This window comes from Podarcis liolepis (assembly GCF_965112155.1).
Source record: "Podarcis liolepis genome assembly, chromosome: 4".
Lineage (NCBI taxonomy): Eukaryota > Metazoa > Chordata > Lepidosauria > Squamata > Lacertidae > Podarcis > Podarcis liolepis.
In genome coordinates this window covers 58,162,812-58,181,682 of record NC_139558.1, presented here as the reverse complement: position 1 = coordinate 58,181,682, position 18,871 = coordinate 58,162,812, and the positions used below count along the sequence as shown (strand labels likewise).

The window sequence follows — 18,871 nt, the reverse complement described above, 5'->3', positions numbered from 1 at the left end:
GCTGTCCCTTTTTCCACTGCTTCAATTTCTTCAACCTGTCCTGCAACAGAAAATATATGGTTGCTTTCTAGTCTGTGTTTTTGTAATAAATTGCATAAACAGAGCTTGGTAACTCACAGGCCAGAGATTTTAGAAGGAGAGCATTGTGTGATTTGCTGTTTGGTGCGTAGATAATGCTAATGCAGCCATAGCCATGAGTCAGCCAAGAGTGGTGAGACAGATCCTGCACTGGTTTACCTCCCTACACATGGAATTTTACCCATGTAAGATTCAGGAATGGATTGTACCCTGGGTGGTCTTTTTGTAACCCAGTCAATCTTTGGAAAGATATGTTGTTAAAGTTATATTTTTCAAACAAAATATAACACAATGTTTTCATTAATTGTAAATACTCCCTTATGTGAAATTACTGTTTCAGTGATATCTGTAAATGGTGCTTAAGACCAGCTTCCCAATAAAATTGTGCACTTTCTTCATTTGATTGAGATCAACTCACATCTGTAAAATAACATGAGAGCAACCTAAAAATACACATATAAATGAAATGCAACAATTACATCATAGAATTATTGCATATCTCTTTTCATCTTGTATTTTAGGTGAGCCAAGCCCTCCAGCTATTCATGGACAACCAGGCAGTGGGAAAAGCTTTAAACTTAGCATAACAAAGCAAGATGATGGAGGAGCACCTATTTTGGAATATATTGTAAAATACAGAAGTGTAAGTATTTTATTAATCTCAAGAATATGCTTATGTTAGGATTTTTCTTTTGAACTTTTAAAATAAAGCTACAAGCACACAAGGTCTTTCCCCAGACTGTTTTTGCTAAAGTTGCCACAAGGTTCTTTTTTATTCTTGTTGCAGCAAATTTATAAAACTTCCTGCCTGGAATATGTTTCGACAGTATCTACAAGCAAGAACCTCAGACTTCCATTGCAGATTTCACATTGGGGCAGTTACTAGTGTGTTGAAAGGATGTGTATGCTGCAATCCTATGCACACTTTAAAACACACACACACATTTTTTATTGGTTGTTAAACAAATACAAATACAACAACCATTAAACATTTATCCAGCAGTACATCTAATGGTGTTTGTTTTATCCATTGACTCTAGACATAAACTTACACATATAACATTCAAACATATCACTTAGCATACTCTCTCCACTGAGAATATTGAGTTGTTGGCCTAGCAAGGTCTTGATTTTGGTAATTAAAATAGTTAAAGTAATGGGTCCACGTTTCTTGAAAGGTGTCTCTTTTCTTGATGTCTTTAATTGCTGTCCTGTGTCTAGTGCAGCCATAGGCAAACTCGGCACTCCAGATGTTTTGGGACTACAACTCTCATCATCCCTAGCTAACAGGACCTGTGGTCAGGGATGATGGGAGTTGTAGAGTTTGCCTATGCCTGGTCTAGTGAGACACTCCCACATTGCTATATGCAATACATTATTTCCCCAAATGTTCAGGGGTATTTCTGTCTGGTTCTTCCATTGTTGAGCTATCACTAAGTGTGCTGCGGGCAGTAAGAAGCCTACTAGTTCTCTATGGTGCAGCGTTGAATGTAACTCTTTGTCCAAAGGTAATAGAGTTAAGGCAGGATTTGGAAAAACGGGTTGGCTTGTAATTGCAGCCATAATGGAAAATTCTCAATTCCAAAAGTTTTAAACATGGGAGCATTTCCATAAAACATGAATAAATGAACTAAGATGGAGGATATCTTGTAGGCCATGTAGTCCAACCCTTGCTTGGTGGTGTTTTCCTGTGGTATTCAAATGATTTTATTTAATAATGTATTATCCAGCTTACATTAATTGCTCTTGAAAGAAAATTGTGACGCTAGTTTCTCATTAAAAATGGGCTTTTTTACAGTGAAAAGTATGTTTTAATTGTAGTTGACCTTGATTGACATTCTTTCCGTTCTAATAAATTCATTTGAATTTCTTTCTTACAGATACATATGTTATATAAGGGTGGGTTAATCTGTAATTTTCAGTTTATCTCAGTTTCCAATCTTAAATTCAGTGTTCCACATTTCTGCAGGAAGTTGTGATTTATTCATGTATTTAAAAACCTTCATGAAAAGTTGTGAATTTCTCTTAATATCCACATTTTTGTATGCAGTTTCAATGGATATGCGCATTTTTGTGCAGCTTTCCCTACTATGATGCATTTTTGTATCTTACATTTTCTAATATATGCACTTCATGCACACTTTATCCAATACATGTGCTTTGTATACATTATTTGGTTGGAGGTAAAGGTAAAGGACCCCACTCAAAGGTGACTGTGGGGTTCAGCACTTATCTCGCTTCAGGCCAAAAGTGCCAGCATTGGTCCACAGTTAGCTTTCCAGGTCATGTGCCTAGCATGACTAAACCGCTTCTGGTGCAATGGAACACCGGGATGGAAGCCAGAGCACACAGAAACACCATTCATCTTTCTGCCACATCAGTACCTATTTACTTGCATCTATTTGCTTTAAAACTGCTAGGTTGGCAGAAGCTGGGACAGAGCAACAGGAGCTCACCCCATTGCACGGATTCAAACTGCCGACCTTCCAATCAGCAAGCCCAAGAGGCTCAGTGGTTTAGACCACAGTGCCACCCACTTCCTAAGACAGGCATGGCCAAACTTGACCCTCCAGCTGTTTTGGGACTACAGTTCCCTTCATCCCTGACCACTGGTCCTGTTGGCTAGGAATGATGGGAGTTGTAGTCCCAAAACAACTGGAGGGCCAAGTTTGGCCATGCCTGTCCTAGGACAAACGCAGGCTCCCTTGGCCTGAAGTGAGATGAGCACTTTGCCCCATAGTCGCCTTTGACTGGACTTAACTGTCCAGGGGTCCTTTACCTTTATTTATTTGGTTGGAGAACATCACAAAATTCAGGGAAGTCCTGGTTTTGAAGGATAGCTGTGTTTTGGTTCACATGCTTTTTTGTAAGTGTGATTAAGGTATTTTCTCATTAATACGGGTGCAAAATCAAATTTCTTTCTCATCCCTAATAGATATAAGTAAGTGGGGGAAGTATAAGACTTTTCTTCTCACTGCTACCTGCTGCTACCTATAGGCAACTAGATCAAGAAAAGGCTTAACTGTCTTTTATGAAGCAGAGGCCCTGAGGAGCTCCAGTCTGCTTCTGTTTTCTGACAGTTATAACTGTTTCCCAGATCTCTCTCTCTCTCTCTCTCTCTCTCTCTCTCTCTCTCACACACACACAAAATATAATTTCATCCAATATAATGCTACTTTAGAAAGAAGCTATTGCTTTAAATGCTTTGTTGAGAGTAATGCTGTGCCATAGTAGTGGTTTACTACAGAGGAAATAACTGTTACTACTTTCCCCAAGCCTTTCTGTACTTTATATTTCCTCAGAGTGTTGTACCAGTGAACTCTAGATTATACGGATGGGCAAGAATTTGTTTGTTTAATTATTACATTCATTTTTGTTACTAAAACCTCATATGTTTTGTTATTCATTAGTTCTTCTCACTATTATTTCATTTGTTTCCAACTGTTTTCATTGGAAGATCAGCTGCTATTATACTATCTGTATCTTCTGCTTTTTCCATCTATTTGGAATTAAACAAGAAATTTGACTTGCCAGATTTCAGACAGATATGAGAAAGGGTTCCTGTTTTGTAGGCAACCTCAAAAGCCACCCACACACAACCTAAAAATGGGAAGGAGAACTGGTTTTGCACAAGGAGAAAGATGAACCTCTGTGCATGGATTGAAAGGCTTGGGGATGCAGACCAAAAGGTTGCCCAATATAGTGTGAAATCCTCCCCCCATCCCTTCTCCAGCTAGGGCTGCTGCTTCTCCCTCCAACCCTCACTTCCAAGTAAGGTAGCTTCCAGAAAAGGAGGCTTTCCAGGGCTGTACCAGGAACATGCAGTATGGAGGGGCAGTGCTGAGCCCTCCCAACAGCAAAGTCATTGCAGAGTTGCTACCACTTATAGAAGGTGCAGGGTAGCACTGAGGTCCGGGCTGTGTGGGTGCATCAGTGCAGCCAATCCAAAACTCCTACAAGTACATCTACAGAGCCTAGCCAAACCCTACGTAACTCCTACACTGTCTCAGCAAGTAGCAGTAACTAGTGTCTGAAAGGGGACAACACAACACCACTTCTCCATACCAGCAGCTCCTGGTCAGTTGCTTATTATATGCTTAATAGGAAAGTACAGTCATATATTAGATGACTGATGTTGTAGTTTGGGACTTGCTTTCAACTGTACTCAGTTTAAGGACTAAATTCATCACAATTTAGACTGTTCTTTGCATTTTTACAGAAAGATAAGGAAGACCAATGGGAAGTGAAAAAGTTTCAAGGTAATAAAGACCAAATTATTCTAGAACCGTTGCAGTGGACAATGGTCTATGAAGTGCAAATTACTGCGACCAACAGACTGGGATATTCAGAACCAGCTGTATATGAATTCATCATGCCACCAAAGCCCAATATAATTACAGGTAAGTTAATTCTAACATACTACTAACAGTTACTTCTGCTCTTATTTTAACATTAGTGGAGAATTGGTTTTCTATATTTTCTAAACATCTTCAACATTTCTGGCCCTGCCAGATATACCGTTTGTAGCGTTATAACTGGTGGGGCTTTTATCTTTATTTTTCTACATGCTTCCACATGGCAGCGATATTTCATCACTATTCCAAAGCACAGCAGTCATCAAACCACTTTTTCTTCTGCAGCAAAATTTCTGACATTTGTGAAAGATCTGGAATTCTTCTGCAATCTTTTCATTGTGTGGAACACCATTGTGTGGTGTTTTGTGCAGTTCCATGCATTCTAGGTACTGTTCATGGTGTGGGATTTAAGCCACTTTAGCTTTGTACTTCTTTAACCTCCTTGGCCTTTTTTGACAGGAGGTTGTCCATAGCCAAGACCAAAAACTCAGAGAGTTCCTCCTGCCTAATCTCCCTCACAAACAGAATTCCAGAACATCAGGTGTGGATGCAAGAGGTCTGTCAGTCTCATAACTCTTACACTGGTTTCAGGCACAAGGTGAAGGAAGGGGTCTGATTACAGGCACAGATTTTTTCTCAGTCTGAACCCATCCCACCATTGGTATGGGTAGTGGGGAAAGAAGCAATCAGCCTCCAAAAAAGCAGCAACATGTGACAGCTAGTGTGGGCGGTCCGCTACAATTTTGCTGCCAAAATCATCAGAACAAAGAACAGTTATAGCACTACAAATGGTATATCTCAAATGGCACACAGTTGCTTATTACTGGTATGACTATTTCCTTATTACTAGCAAAATCACCAGCTACAAGGTTTACAATATTCTGTTGGTTTTATGCGCTGACATATGCTAACAGGTCGCTATTTCAAAAGAAATCACTTACCATATCTCTGCAATTTTACGGTCTACAGTTTGGTAGTTACATCCACCTAGCAGTAATTGGTTTTGTTGCAGTAGCACTTAGAAGAAGTCTCTGCATGGTACTGCATGCATCAAACAACAGGCTCCTAGAGGGTGACATTAAAGGAGATGATGGTGCAGTTGCTAGCAGATTGTTGCCTGGAATATTAAAGTCTGGTGGAGTGGCAATGCCTCCCTGGGATCATAGTGTAGAAAAGATCATGCTAGGCATTTTTGAAAGCACATTAGTCAGGTGACATCTGCCCCACTTGTATAGCATATGATGCTGGTCATTCTGCGGCTGCCATGGCACAAGTTTCCATACCAGAAGAGGTGGACTTGTGGCCATCCAGGTGTTGTTGGACTTCATGTCTAAACACAGGGCTGATGAGAGTTTGGTGTCTGACAAAATCCAAGAAGCCACAGCTTCCCTAATCCCTGTTCTTTTCCATGACTGTTTGGGATCAGGTTGTCCAAAAGTTACCAATAGGTACTTTAATTAGAAATCTGAAGAATATTAATGGTGCCTTGTTTGCCTGACTTCTGACTTGAGTGTTTGGTTCCCTGTGAAATTTTGTCAAAAGTTTCTTTTAGCTATAGGCCACTAGGTAATTCCTGCAATCACATTTTCACGAACTATTCAAATGAATTTTCAAACTTGGAAGGAATTATAAAAATTGAATTCTAGTAATGATGTGAAAATCAGATTTCAAAATCTTGCTGGGTAGGGCCTGGAAACAGACCTGATGGAAGACCTGATCTGCATTTGAACCTTAAAAGGGTGGTGGTGACCTCTGTTGTCTCCCCCCACTGATCATGCCTTGCCAAACCCCAATGTTCCTGTAGGCTTGTTGTGGATTTGTTTACCCCATACACGGTTTCAGTCTGGTTATTTCTTCATGTGCACCTGCTCCCTTGTGCCTAGTGCATAATAAAAAGCAGATAAATTTTATTCAGAATCACAAAAGAAATTGTGCAAGATCTGAAATCTTGCAGAAAATAAATTACAAGCCTAAATGAGATAGGTCTCTGTGATTAATGGATTATTTCTACAGAATCATTTTTTAAAAAATTCATTAAAATAAAAGTTGAAAGGGAAAGGGCAAGACAATGGGTGGGAAGATGGACATAATCATCCAGGACTTTGTAAACAATGTTTTAATAAAGCCATGCATGAATGATCTGGCTACACTCTCATCCCTACACTGTTCCCATTATCCAGCTGTGTGAACTTTTTGGCTTGCGTTAATCCAGCATTCCATTTTACACCTGAACTAAGGAACTATGCCGGAGCTAACAAACCAGGAAAATAAGGCTGGGTATCATTATTGCTTATAAAGCCTTGATCAAGCATCCAAACGTGGACATTATGACACATTTGGTATCAAATATAACTCCACTGAGAAGGATTTCTGCCATCCTCAATTACTTTCTAGGTCTCACAATTATATCAATATCAGTTTGGTATCCAGAGCAAATTGGTAGGAAACTAAAACTAATATTATCGGGTGATTTGAAGGTAGAAGTTGATTACTTGATTCAACCATCATCAAGACAATTGCTATCTTAGGAATCCACATTGATTATTTTTAGTTAAAATTGAAAGCTTCTAGACATATCTCGGTTCTCCCTAGAGTTTAACTTATGTACAATAATTCTCAGCATATTAAGAGTGTGTTTATCAGCGAGGCAGAATTTATTTGTTGATGTTTGGGATGAATAGCTGCTGTTTCCAGTCACAACCCTTCAGCTTACATAGCAATATTTTCTTGACTATGGACTTAAGCCAATTATTTCATGGAAGCGCACCCATCAGTCATTGCATTTAGGACTGTTTTCAGATTCCACAAATACTATGACCTTTTATGTCCCTGACTGGAATGTCTTGCATACCCTTTCAAACAAAGTGCCATCATGTGTGCTAAAGCATCTTCACTCTTCCTGACCAAACCCATTTTGTCATAGGCAGAGATGATGGATAATCTATTTAAAGTGATCATGTTGTGCTATATACTTGCAAAAAATGTCAGTGTTCATCAAGTTAAACCATTCCTTTATATTTTCATTAATTACTTGCAGTGACAGCCTTATGAACTTGAAAGGTTCACCTGGAGGTTAAAAACATTTATTTTTGTTTTAAGTATAACAATAAGTTCATATTTTGAAGCTTGAATAAACACAACACTGATATATTCTTTTCTGCAACCCCCCATAGGAAATGTGTGAAACACTTCTGTTTACTTTTGCAACTAGAGTTTCTTTCTTGCTTCATAGTTTTCTGTAATGGTAAGGTGGATTCAGTACCTAATTTCAAGATATTCTAGGGTACAAGCCTGTTACAATACTGCTACCTGCTTCCAAATCTCATCACTATAGAAAAGAGCTTTCAGTTTATTCATATAGATTTACTTACAGAATAAAATTAAATTTAAAATAGAAAGAAACATGTTAGATCTGAAGTACTCCCAAAAGTGCACCCTGAGCCTTGATGTGCGTAGTCTGATTATTCTCGCTGCAACAGGAAATTCACTTGGCATATGCTAAGAAGGGCACTCAACTATTATGCACTTCTCCCAAGGCTAAAATATGAAAGTAAAAACAGGTTTGAAATATCACTCTGGTGGCCCCTAGCAGAATTTAAGGCCTGAAGTGTTTTGCGACACTGCGGGAATGGGTAGGGGAGAGATTGCTGTATAGAAATGTCTATAGCATCAGTGAAAACTGTGTAGGAAATAAGATGAATAAAATCTATCTTTGTTTGTTGGCACAGAAAGAGAGGAAACAGATAGTATGTATGATACTTGTTAATTATTACATGTTCACCCCACCTTTCACCCAACAAGTGCAGGGTGGTGTACATGCCCTTCAAGGGGGCCAATGTGAATAAAATATGGGGGGGGCAGGTAAGCCCCACCCCACATAATTGATCAAAATACACAGCACAAACCATTTGAATGGTAGTGCCAATCCGCTTGGGGGAGGGGGATAGCCCCCTCAAATACTTTAGGGGAGGCTGAAGGGACCTCAGCCCCTAGGAGTTGGCTCCTATGACACCCTCCCCATTTTATCCTCAAAACACACCTTTGAGATAGATTAGAATGAGAGGGTGATTGTCCTAGGGCCACACATGAACATAGTGCCTTATCAAGGCTGGAACAAACTTTTTACAACAGTAATTGGTGGAGGAAAAGTTCAAATTCTTGCACGGTACTTGATCCCATGAATGATATCAACATTCAGTGCTTACAGTAGTTTGAAGAATTTAAGCTGAAGAAAAGACCCATTTAAATATCAATTATGTATTATAATCCAATACATGACAACTGTATTAAGAGCTGGCTTAATTTTTGACTCTGTTCTCTATAATTAAGGGCTCCTTAATTATACACCTTTAAATGTAACACTAATGTCTCAACAAATGAAACTGATCTGTAGAAAATGTAAGTTGAAAAAAGAGACATTGCACATACTTTTGTAAACCAAGAAACCTTTAATAAAAACATCACACACACACCTTTAGGAGCCAGGCAAAAACATTTCTCTTCAACCACCCTATATCTTTTTAAATGTGTTTGTGGGAGGTGTTGGGGAGAGCAGGGTTATTGTTTTGTTCTTGTTTTTATTATATATTTTGTGTTTTTATTTTGTATTTTTATGCTATTAACCACCCTGAGATCTATGGATGAAAGGCAGTGTACAAATTTAATAAATAAATGCACCTTTTTAAAAAAACAAACTATCATAGAAACAAACCAACTTCAAATTATTTGTTATGGAGCAGGCTTGTTTCAATAAACCATATTTAGTTTACCACATTTTAGGCTTGGGATGCAACACTAAGATAATGTAAAACAGAAGCAAAAGCTTCCAAACCCCTCAAGACCCCACCAGGGGAAGGGAGTAAATCAGAATGCTCATTATCTGAAATCTCAGTTATCTGAACACAAAGAATGATACCCAAACCTCATTACAGCAGCAGCTGATTCAGATATCTGAACAGTCGAAGTTTGCCCACTTCCTTACTTTTTTGTCTTTTGCCAGGGAGGGAGGGAGGGAAGGAGGGAGGGTACGAGGGAGATCGGACAAGTCATGATTTATTAATCTTCCCATAAGAAATAATGGAAATCATCAGCTTGTTATGCAAACATTCACCTAACAAACGATTTCCTGGGGATGTACTGCTGGACCTGTGTGTACATGAATTCATTGCTTACTGTAGCTCATCCTCATAATGCTAAACCACTGTTTAACATTAATGTGTAAATGCAGCCAATATGTCACAAGAGAATCTTTCTCATGAGCAAGTCTTGATTCTGTAAAAAACTCTCAAAATCTGCAGGATAACAAAAAACAGTAAAAGCACACGCCAAAATGCTATATTCACCTGAAAGTGTAATTAATTCACTATTCAGGATGAAAGAGCTATTTCAATTACTAATTACCTGAACTGAAAATATATAACTGAATTGATAAAAAGTGTGCTTGCCATTACTGAGTTGACTTTTGTAGAAGATTTCCTCTCCACCAAAGGGATTGAAATGAACAAGAGGAAAGTTCAGGGTCCTGAACTGATGCCATTGCTTTAGTCAAACAAAGAAGTACAGCATTTTCTGGGAAAGTTAAATTATTGGGTGAAATACACATATAATTTACCACAAAAGCAGCACTATGATTCCGGGATGTGTGTCAAAATATCAGTTGGATGTATTATCGTCTGAGCAAGGAGCACAGTCTGCAGATACACAAATCTATTTTGACAATGGCTGACATACGAATATGAAACTGGGAATGCAGAAGCAAAGGGAATACCATTATGTCCTCTTATCAACCAAAGAAACAAAGACCAATGAGATGCTGCTCCTTCACTCTCCTAGGAAGAACATCACAGGAAGTGAAAGATCATCTTGTGTCTAGCTATCAGAAGAGCGCTGGCCTCTGCGTTAGCCTAAGGAACAAGGGTTCCTGGTTTTTTGTTTTAATTTATGTAGCCTGTTATAAGCCACTTTTTGAAACCTGATTAAGAGATGGTGTGCAAATCTTCTAAATAAATCTGACTGCGGCACAAACAAGATACACAGAAATCAACAAATAGTTGCTGGGAATCTTATTTTATTACTATATCTGTGCAAACTGCCCAGAATTAAGCAGATCACAAACTCCTTATACCACATTTTAGCACAAAACAAATGATAAAAATGCAAAAGTAGAGTTAAATGTTGCACCTGCATGACAGGTAAATGCATATTTTAGATGTTATTTCTGGAAATTTAAACTCTGTATTGAAAACTTGTAAGATCTCTGAACCTGAGCTGCAGGCCCATGCAGGATTACTTGTCAAATCACTCCCTCTAGCATAAAAAACAATAAACAGGAAATCAAAGTGGAAATGGAAAAGAGGATTGTTCATTGAGAATTCTAGAGGAAGCAGTCATATGAGAAAGCTAGAAAATAAATGTAGCTGTGATCTCTGGGTGAGAGACTACAGGAATTGCAGATGGGATAATTTTGGAAGGTGCTTGATTGCAAGAGAAGGCACTAAATTCTCACCCAATGCCACAAAGGAAGGGATGGCTTGACTTGAAATTCCAAGATGCACTTAATAATTACATTTACTGTACCCCAATATATCTATTCACTACATGCCACATGCATCTCCTCAGTGGTGGCTGTGTTGTAGTTAACATTCTCAAAATATAGCATACCAAATAAAGTCAGTAATAATTGGCCTCAGTTTCCCAGTGCTGAATTTAAACTGAGTAACTGCAGCACAAGTTGCTCGCATAACCCAGAACTGTGTGTAATTGAAAGAGCCACACAGTGAAATAATTGATGAAGGAAGTATATGTTGTATGGAGATTTGTTTAAAGCATTACTGACCTATGTACACCCCTGGAGTATGGCTTATTCTCAGTACAGTAGCAAATGGGATGAAGGATGGTGCCATACAATTAATGACACCCTACTGAAAACTCATGGCAATGTCACCTTAAAGAACATGAAAGAAAGAGAAGCAAAAATGTTCATTTGACAAATAGACCCAGGAGTGTCTTTTGCTGAAAACAAGTGATACTGTCTGCTTCAGAGATAAAACTTCAAAGTAAACAGAGCCAAAGATGAACACCCTAGCATTTAGTGCATCTGCAGACTGGATCAACAAGATCTCCAGTTATTTGCTAGAACATTTCTGTGGCTGAACAGATGATGCTGATTTGGAATTTCCTGAGCCAGCTGGTCTTTCCCTATTACAAAGAATAGCTGCACTAACAATGCAGTGAGCTGCACACATTTCATGAAGGGACTGACACTCTGATGACTCACAGATAAAACGCTTATAGGCCAACAAGAGTAAATGGGAATTAGGGACGTGAGTAGTAAAGACTCACTCTATAGCGATGTACCACTGACATCTCCTCTGTAGTTACAGGAATTCTTTCTTAAAAGAGTTATATTATTTCTCAAGTTTACACAGCCTTGTGCCAGGTAAATAGGAATTACAAAATGAATCTTCACTGGAAACTGAAAGTAGCTGAGGCAGTTAAAATCACACGTCTTGTGTGATCACCCCAGAAATGACTTCAGGATTTAGAGATGCTCTCAAAATGACTCAGTTGACTGTCTTCCAGAACAAAACAGTTGATTGCCCAGCAGATTCATGTCCAAAGGAAAGAAAGCCAGATTATGATGGAATAAAGGGGGAATCAAACTCTGCTGGGCATTTTAGCTCTAAACTTTTAGAACAAATGACAATGGGTTCCATGCTCCTTTCTGTTTTAGATTTATCTTGGCAAGTCCTTGCCCTAGCAGACCACAAGATATCAAAGATGGAGCCCATTCTGGAGATTCTGGACCAAATTATGTTAGTTCTTTGTATGCTATCTGCCATGTTTTGGTGGAACAGCTGATGTACAACTACGGTAAACCGAAGGGCAATTTAAAGTGGATACTTTCACGAAGAGAAATTCCAATAAATATAACAGTCAGAATTCCAAAGTGTAATGGAGCAAGATGATATGATCCTCTACATCTCAATTTTATTATTATTATTTTCATCAAGATATGGGATTCTACTCATATTGGCACATTCCAGTGGACCATATTCCAGATCTGTGCAAAGCTACTGTGTGAACTATATCTCAGGCATTATTCCCAGGATGTTTGAACAAAGATTGACTGCAGTTTTGTGAAAAGCAGCCTTTCAGGCTTTTTATTCCTGAAAACACTCACGACTTTGCCTAGGTCAACAGTTGTCCCTATGTGGGAATGAACATGGATAAAAAGTAGAAAAGAAGAATGCACATATCTGTAGCTTTTATTTTTTGGGGGGTGGTAATATCAAATGGCACACGTGATTTCTGCCTTTGTCCCTGTAAAGGGTCTTGGTTGTCAGGAAGGAACTGAGTAGTGAGGAGAGAGGTGCTCAGCCTGCCTATCAGCACATGTCCACTAGGTCAAAACCCATCAGTCAAAAGGGGACCCAGGCACCTTTGGGGCTGCTTAGAGATCTAGAATCTGTGACTTGTATATGTATGGTTCTATGTGTGTGACTGCAAAGAGGACCTGATTAATGAAGAACAATTTGGGGTAAGTGCAACCATTTTTTTTGGATTTCCTGCACTTGTAAAAATAGCTGCTGGGAATGTTATACCCAGGGGCAGATAATTTTCTGCACCAAGCAAAATGTTCCGTAAATTTGTTTCGTCACCATCACCACCACCATCATCATCAGCATCAATGTCAGCTACGTTACCCAAATTGCAATTAAATTATGATATTTTTTCAACTTCAGCACTTTTTGAACATTAATTAGCTCTTCAGGAAAAAAAAGTAAGAGAACACATCACTTTGTATTACTGCCCTAAGTAATTTACCTTTACATAATTAAAGCTATTATGGCATTGTTCTCAAATAGCTATAAGACTGAAGAATGAATTTGCCCAACAACAAGTGGACCTGCATTTTATGCACTTCTTTTCTGCAATCTGCAATTCTATTCCATTTATCATTAGTTATGGTAAAATTATGATAAGACTGTTCTTCTGTATTTTGCATTAAATCCTATATATCAATATATTTCTAGTGTGCTTACACAGTAACTTTCCCCTAGACTGTGTGATTTCTCCTCTCCTGTTTTGCTTTTCCTTCTAATGTCTTTCATTTTTTTAAAAAAGAAAAATTGTTTAAATAACTTGCACAAATTAACTTCAAGGCAGTGCCTATTTTCAGATAAACAACCACAGAAAAGTTGCTTAAGAAGAAAGTAAGGATGCCAGAACACATGGGGAATGAGGTCTTTAGAACTGTGGAGTGAGTCTTCAGGGACTAGAAAATTAGACAGAAGGAGGCAGGGGGTGAAAGCAACAGTTCTTTAGGTACACAGGTGTTCCTATTGCTTGGTGTCCAAACAACTCACTAATCAGTCACAGCTCTGACTTCACTCGTTGACTATAATCACTGAAAGATGTGAGCAGCCAGACTGACATGTCATCTCACAGAAATCGCTTAGAAATTTGCCTCCATGTTTGTTTCATATCTTCCCTTCTGGGAGGTCTAGCACCTCTTTTTTAAATGGTATCTCAGAGTCCAGGACCCCTGCTGACTGCAGGTCTTGTAAATCAGTACCTTCTGTATCCACCTCTTGGCAGCCCTGCCTAGCATAGTATCAAAGAATTATAGTTGGTAGTGACACAGAGTCATCTATTCCAATCCCCTGCAATACAGGAATCATAGATCTAAAAATCCCTGACAGCTGGTCATCTAACCTTTATTTAAAAAACCTCCAGTGAAGGAGAGTACACAACTTCCCAATAGAGTCCATTGCAGTGTTGAACAGCTTTTACTACCAGAAAGTTCTTCCTAATGTTCAGGCAGAAACTCATCTCATATAATTTGAATCTATGGGTCCAGATCCTACCTCTGGAGAAACAGAAAACAAGCTTCCTCCATCATTGATGTGATTGCCATTTAGATATAAGTTGGCTATCATATCATATCATATTATATTATATCAGTATAGACTCTTTTGGCTGGAATTCAGCATTGACCATGTAGAAATTTCTAGACCATGTAGAAACTAGATATTCCCCTAGTTTTAAGTACATAGTCTAAGATCCAAAGAGTATACCCAAGGACACAGATATGTTCTCTACATCATGGGGCAGAATGTTTGTGATACAATGAGGATTCAATATAGATTCAGTAAAAATATTATTAATAATAATTAAATTTGTATACTGCCCTTCATCTGAAGATTACACGGTGGTCCACAACACAAACATATGAAATGAGAACAGAAGAATACATAATAAAACAAAACTGATAATAAAAACAGACCAATAATGCCTCTCCCACAAACACATTTAAAAGGTCATAGAGTATTATCAGCCAAAAGCCTGTTTGAAAAGTTTTTGCCTGGCATGAAAGGATATATTATGAAGCTGCCAGTTGAGCCTCCCTGGGAGAACGTTCTACAAATGGGGAGCTACCACAGAAAAGTCCTGTCCCAGGGTTGCCATGTTTCAAAAACATAAAAGCTTTTGAGCTTTTTTGAGGTTTTGTTTTGTTTTTTGGCCAACAGAAGCTAGGCTATCCTTGTCCAGGTAAAGGTGCAGCTAGGTTACTGGCCAAACCTAACAGAAGCTAAACCATGCTAGCAAGGCCACCTGAGCCTCAAGAGACAGCTGTGGCTCCAGAAGTAACCTAGAGATAAGAGTGAACAGGGGATTAACATCTGATACTTTGAAAAGGCCATTTTCTACACTGGGCGACTGAGAAACTGTCAGCTCCTGGGAACCTGAACAAGGATGGGCAACTTATGAGTAGAGGAATCAACATTTTGCCCAAAAGCCACGTAAGAGCCTTGATGGGTATGAGCCTGAAAAGCATCCCTTTTTCTAACAATCTCTGAGGCAGTTATATTTTATGACTGAGAAAGATTTCTGTTTGCCAGTGGAAATTTAATCTGGCGTGTGATCTACTTTCTGGCCTTAAGAAGAGTTGTTCATTCAAGGCAGGAAGAAAAAAACATGCTCTAATTGTTTGAACCAATAAAGTTTTAAAAGGTCACGGGAGATCTGAGTGCTGATAATTCTTATTTTAATTCTCTGTTTTATTGATGAAAGTGTTGCCTTGAAATTGATAGTAATTTTGCCACTTCATACCTCCTCCATGGAAAAGGAATGTGTTCTGATAAGAGGTAGTGACTTTAAGAACTTAAGGCGAAGATGGCAGATGTAATGAGACTGAGTTGTTAATAAGATCAAGAACATTCAGTTTTGCAAATACATTGTTGGACATTCCATTGACTGTTGGCATCCTTCAGGAAATGTTTGATGAGCAAATAAAAGTGATTAGAGCTAAGATTGATGAAATGGTGAATGAAAGCAGACCAGAGAAGGATGAAATGGAAAGCAGAATTGAATATGACACAGAGACTTCAGAGAACAATATGGATAAAAGACTGCCAGAAAAGGAGGGTGAAATTGTAGAGTTGGAGGCAGTGGTTGGTGAAATAGAAGAAACCCTTCACACAGGAGTTTAGAGAAATGAAACAGCCAAATGCTGGAGTCCTGATGGAGTAGAATGAAGTGTAAACAGAAGGGTAATTTTTAAAAATCAAGATGCAGAACCATGGCAAATTCATCAGGAAATGGAAGAAACTGAACTGGGTGTGAATTGATGAATACATCATAAGTAAAGAACTATGGAATATTAGTTTAATATATGATCACAGCAGAAAGAGTCTTATGTGGACAAATATGGAAAGAGTTATTATTATTTAATATGGAGGAATGGTAGTTGAAGTTATTGGAGAAGAAGTTGATACATTTGATTGGATAAAAACCATTTCAGACTTTTATTAATATCAAGAATTAGAGAACCATTGTTAAACTTTTTGTGTGAAAAGGAAAATGAATTAATTTGAGACATTTGGGTCAGAAGATTGGGGGGGGGATGCCTAACAGAAAGTAGATCAGTTGGGTGTCATTCTAGAATGTCTATTTTGAATTATTTATTTTATGTAACTGACAGACAGAAAATCAAAATTCCTTTATATTTTTCTTCTTTTTTCATTTTCTTCCATTCTTTTTTGTTTTCATTTGTTCTTTTCTCTTTCTCTTCCTCTCTCTGTTTTTGTTTTTATTCAGATTAGTTTCTTTTAATTTGTTGCATTATGAAAAAGCTTTAATAGTTTTATTTTTTTAAAAGAGTATTTTTCAAGAAAATACAAGTTACATATCAGTTGTGGCTAACATCATGTAATACCCATCTTCAAACACCAATGGTAACATGTACACAGCTTCAGTCATGTTACTGTTCTTTGCACAGCCCAGCTGAATTGTAGAAACAATTGAGGCTTCCATGATCCAGTACAGATGAATGATAAACTCTAGACATCTTTTGCCAGCATAGGCACATTGAGATAATTGTGAGATGAAGAGCTGTGAAAGAGAGATACCCAAGGGAGGAAGTCTGAGTGTAAACTTCAGTGGTGCGCCAAAGAAAACAGGTTATACTGTAAGGGTTGTTTATCAAAAAAGGGATACTGTGATTTGAACCTGCCAAGCAGAACCTGGAGTAAGAAACCATTGTGGGTCTCTGAGTCCACCCTGTAGGGTTCTATGGGAAAGAAATCTTGACACTCAGCTCTGCTTCTTCCTCTCTGTCCTATTACCACTCAACATGTTACAGCATCTACAGTGCAGTAGTTTCATTGCCACACCAGTATGCTCTGTAAGAACTATAAGTGGGTAAATTATATGGTTCTTTCTAGGAATGGGTTTGGAGAATTCAGTTCACATTTAAAGGTGAATTTATCAAACTCAGAAACAAACATGTTTCTGAAATGCTATGGGAATGGAGACACGACTATTCTTTGAAATTCGCCCTTATCTGACTTTTTCACCTCAGTTCTCCAACTAATTAAAAATGAATTTGTTAGAAACAATTGTGCATAAAAACAAATATATTGGTGAGGCTTACATACAAAATGGATTATATTAGGATAAATTCACTGCAAAAACATGTACTGCATAGAAAAATGTGTTTATTAGGAGAAAATCACACAATTATTAAATTTGACACTATTTTCTGATATTTTTCTTGACCTAATAAAATTATTGCCCTACTGTGGAGTGTGTAATTTTTCTTATGGACCAACACTGCTATCTTTCCCTTTTGTGCTCCTTTATTTCAAACCCTCCATATTAAGCTGCTCACATTCTTAAATAATTTGGAAAGCACCGTCTCGGTTCAAAAGTAGAGGACATTTCAAAGCAAGAGAACTGTGTAGTAGCCATTTATTCCCATTTCTCAGATGTGGCATCTACTGTCTCAGAAACAGAGACCTGATCAATGCTGTCGGGTTGTGCAATGTTGCTCCTAGTTGCTGTTGTCTGAGAGATGTCTAGAAAGTGCCTTTGCTCAACCAGCTGAGAGATCCTAGAGATCTAGAGTTAGGAGTCAGCAGTGAGGTGGCTAAGTTTGCTGCTGACACTAAATTGTTCAGGGTTGTCAAAAACAAAAAAAGAGAATTTGAATAAAGGACCTCTCCAAAGTGAGTGAATGAGCAGTAAAATTGCAAATGCTATGCAATATAAACAAGTGTAAAGTGGTGCATGTTGGACCCCCCCAAAAATATTAATTTGAGGGGTCTGAACTGGAAGTGACAGAGCAGGAGTGAAATCTGGGAGTCATAGTGGCTAGCTAGTCAAGCTATGGAACTCTTTCCCCCAGGAGGCATTGACGGCGAGCAACTTGGATGTCTTTAAAAGATGATTAGGCAAAGTCATGGAGGAGAGGGCTATCCATGGCTTCCAGCTATAATGGCTATGCTCTGCCTCCACGGTTGGAGGCAGCAATGCTTCCAAATACCAGTTGCTGGAAACCACAAGAGAGTGCTCTTGTGCTCATGTTCTGCTCACTGGTTTGCCACAGGCATCTGGTTGGCACTGTGATAACAGGATGCTAGACTAGATGGGCAATTGGCCTGATCTAGCAGGCTATTATCTCCAAGCCCTTCTTAGAGAGATGTCCTGTCTGTATCACAACAGCTTCCAATATTTCTTTCTAATGGAAAAAAAAAACTAGTTGGGGAAAGTAGTATAGGTCAGGCTAAGTGGAGCATGCCTGCTGGGAAATGCATACCTCTTCTGAGCAGCATGTCACCCTCCCCAGCATAAAAATAGGCTGATGCCTCAGAAGCTTATGTGCTGATCGAGAGGCACCTGGAGTAATTTTCCAATGGAATGTGAGAGGGCTAAGGTGAGTCATGGCTATTGGCCAGAAAGAGCAGCAGAAAGTCAGAAACCCAACATGAATTGCTTAGAAATCTTACATTTAAAGTCCTGTAGGATAGAGGCGTAGAAAATTCTGTTAGCTGCATTTGCTATATATGCTTATAATGATAGGAGTGTTGGGTCTATTGGATCTCCCTTGGAGAAGGAGGTATGAAATCAGAGGCTTCCTCTACTGTATGTTGTTG

General features: G+C 38.6%; 1 protein-coding gene across 3 annotated transcripts in view; it reads left to right on the top strand.

Moving 5' to 3' along the window:
- Positions 1-18,871, top strand: part of NCAM2 (neural cell adhesion molecule 2) — a 198,116-nt gene that overhangs the window by 153,992 nt on the left and 25,253 nt on the right. For all 3 annotated transcript variants that reach the window (XM_083500344.1, XM_083500346.1, XM_083500345.1), the window contains exons 14-15: positions 600-721; positions 4,298-4,478. In XM_083500344.1, the coding sequence (XP_083356470.1) occupies positions 600-721; positions 4,298-4,478 (303 nt within the window). The remainder of the gene's footprint in view (positions 1-599; positions 722-4,297; positions 4,479-18,871) is intronic.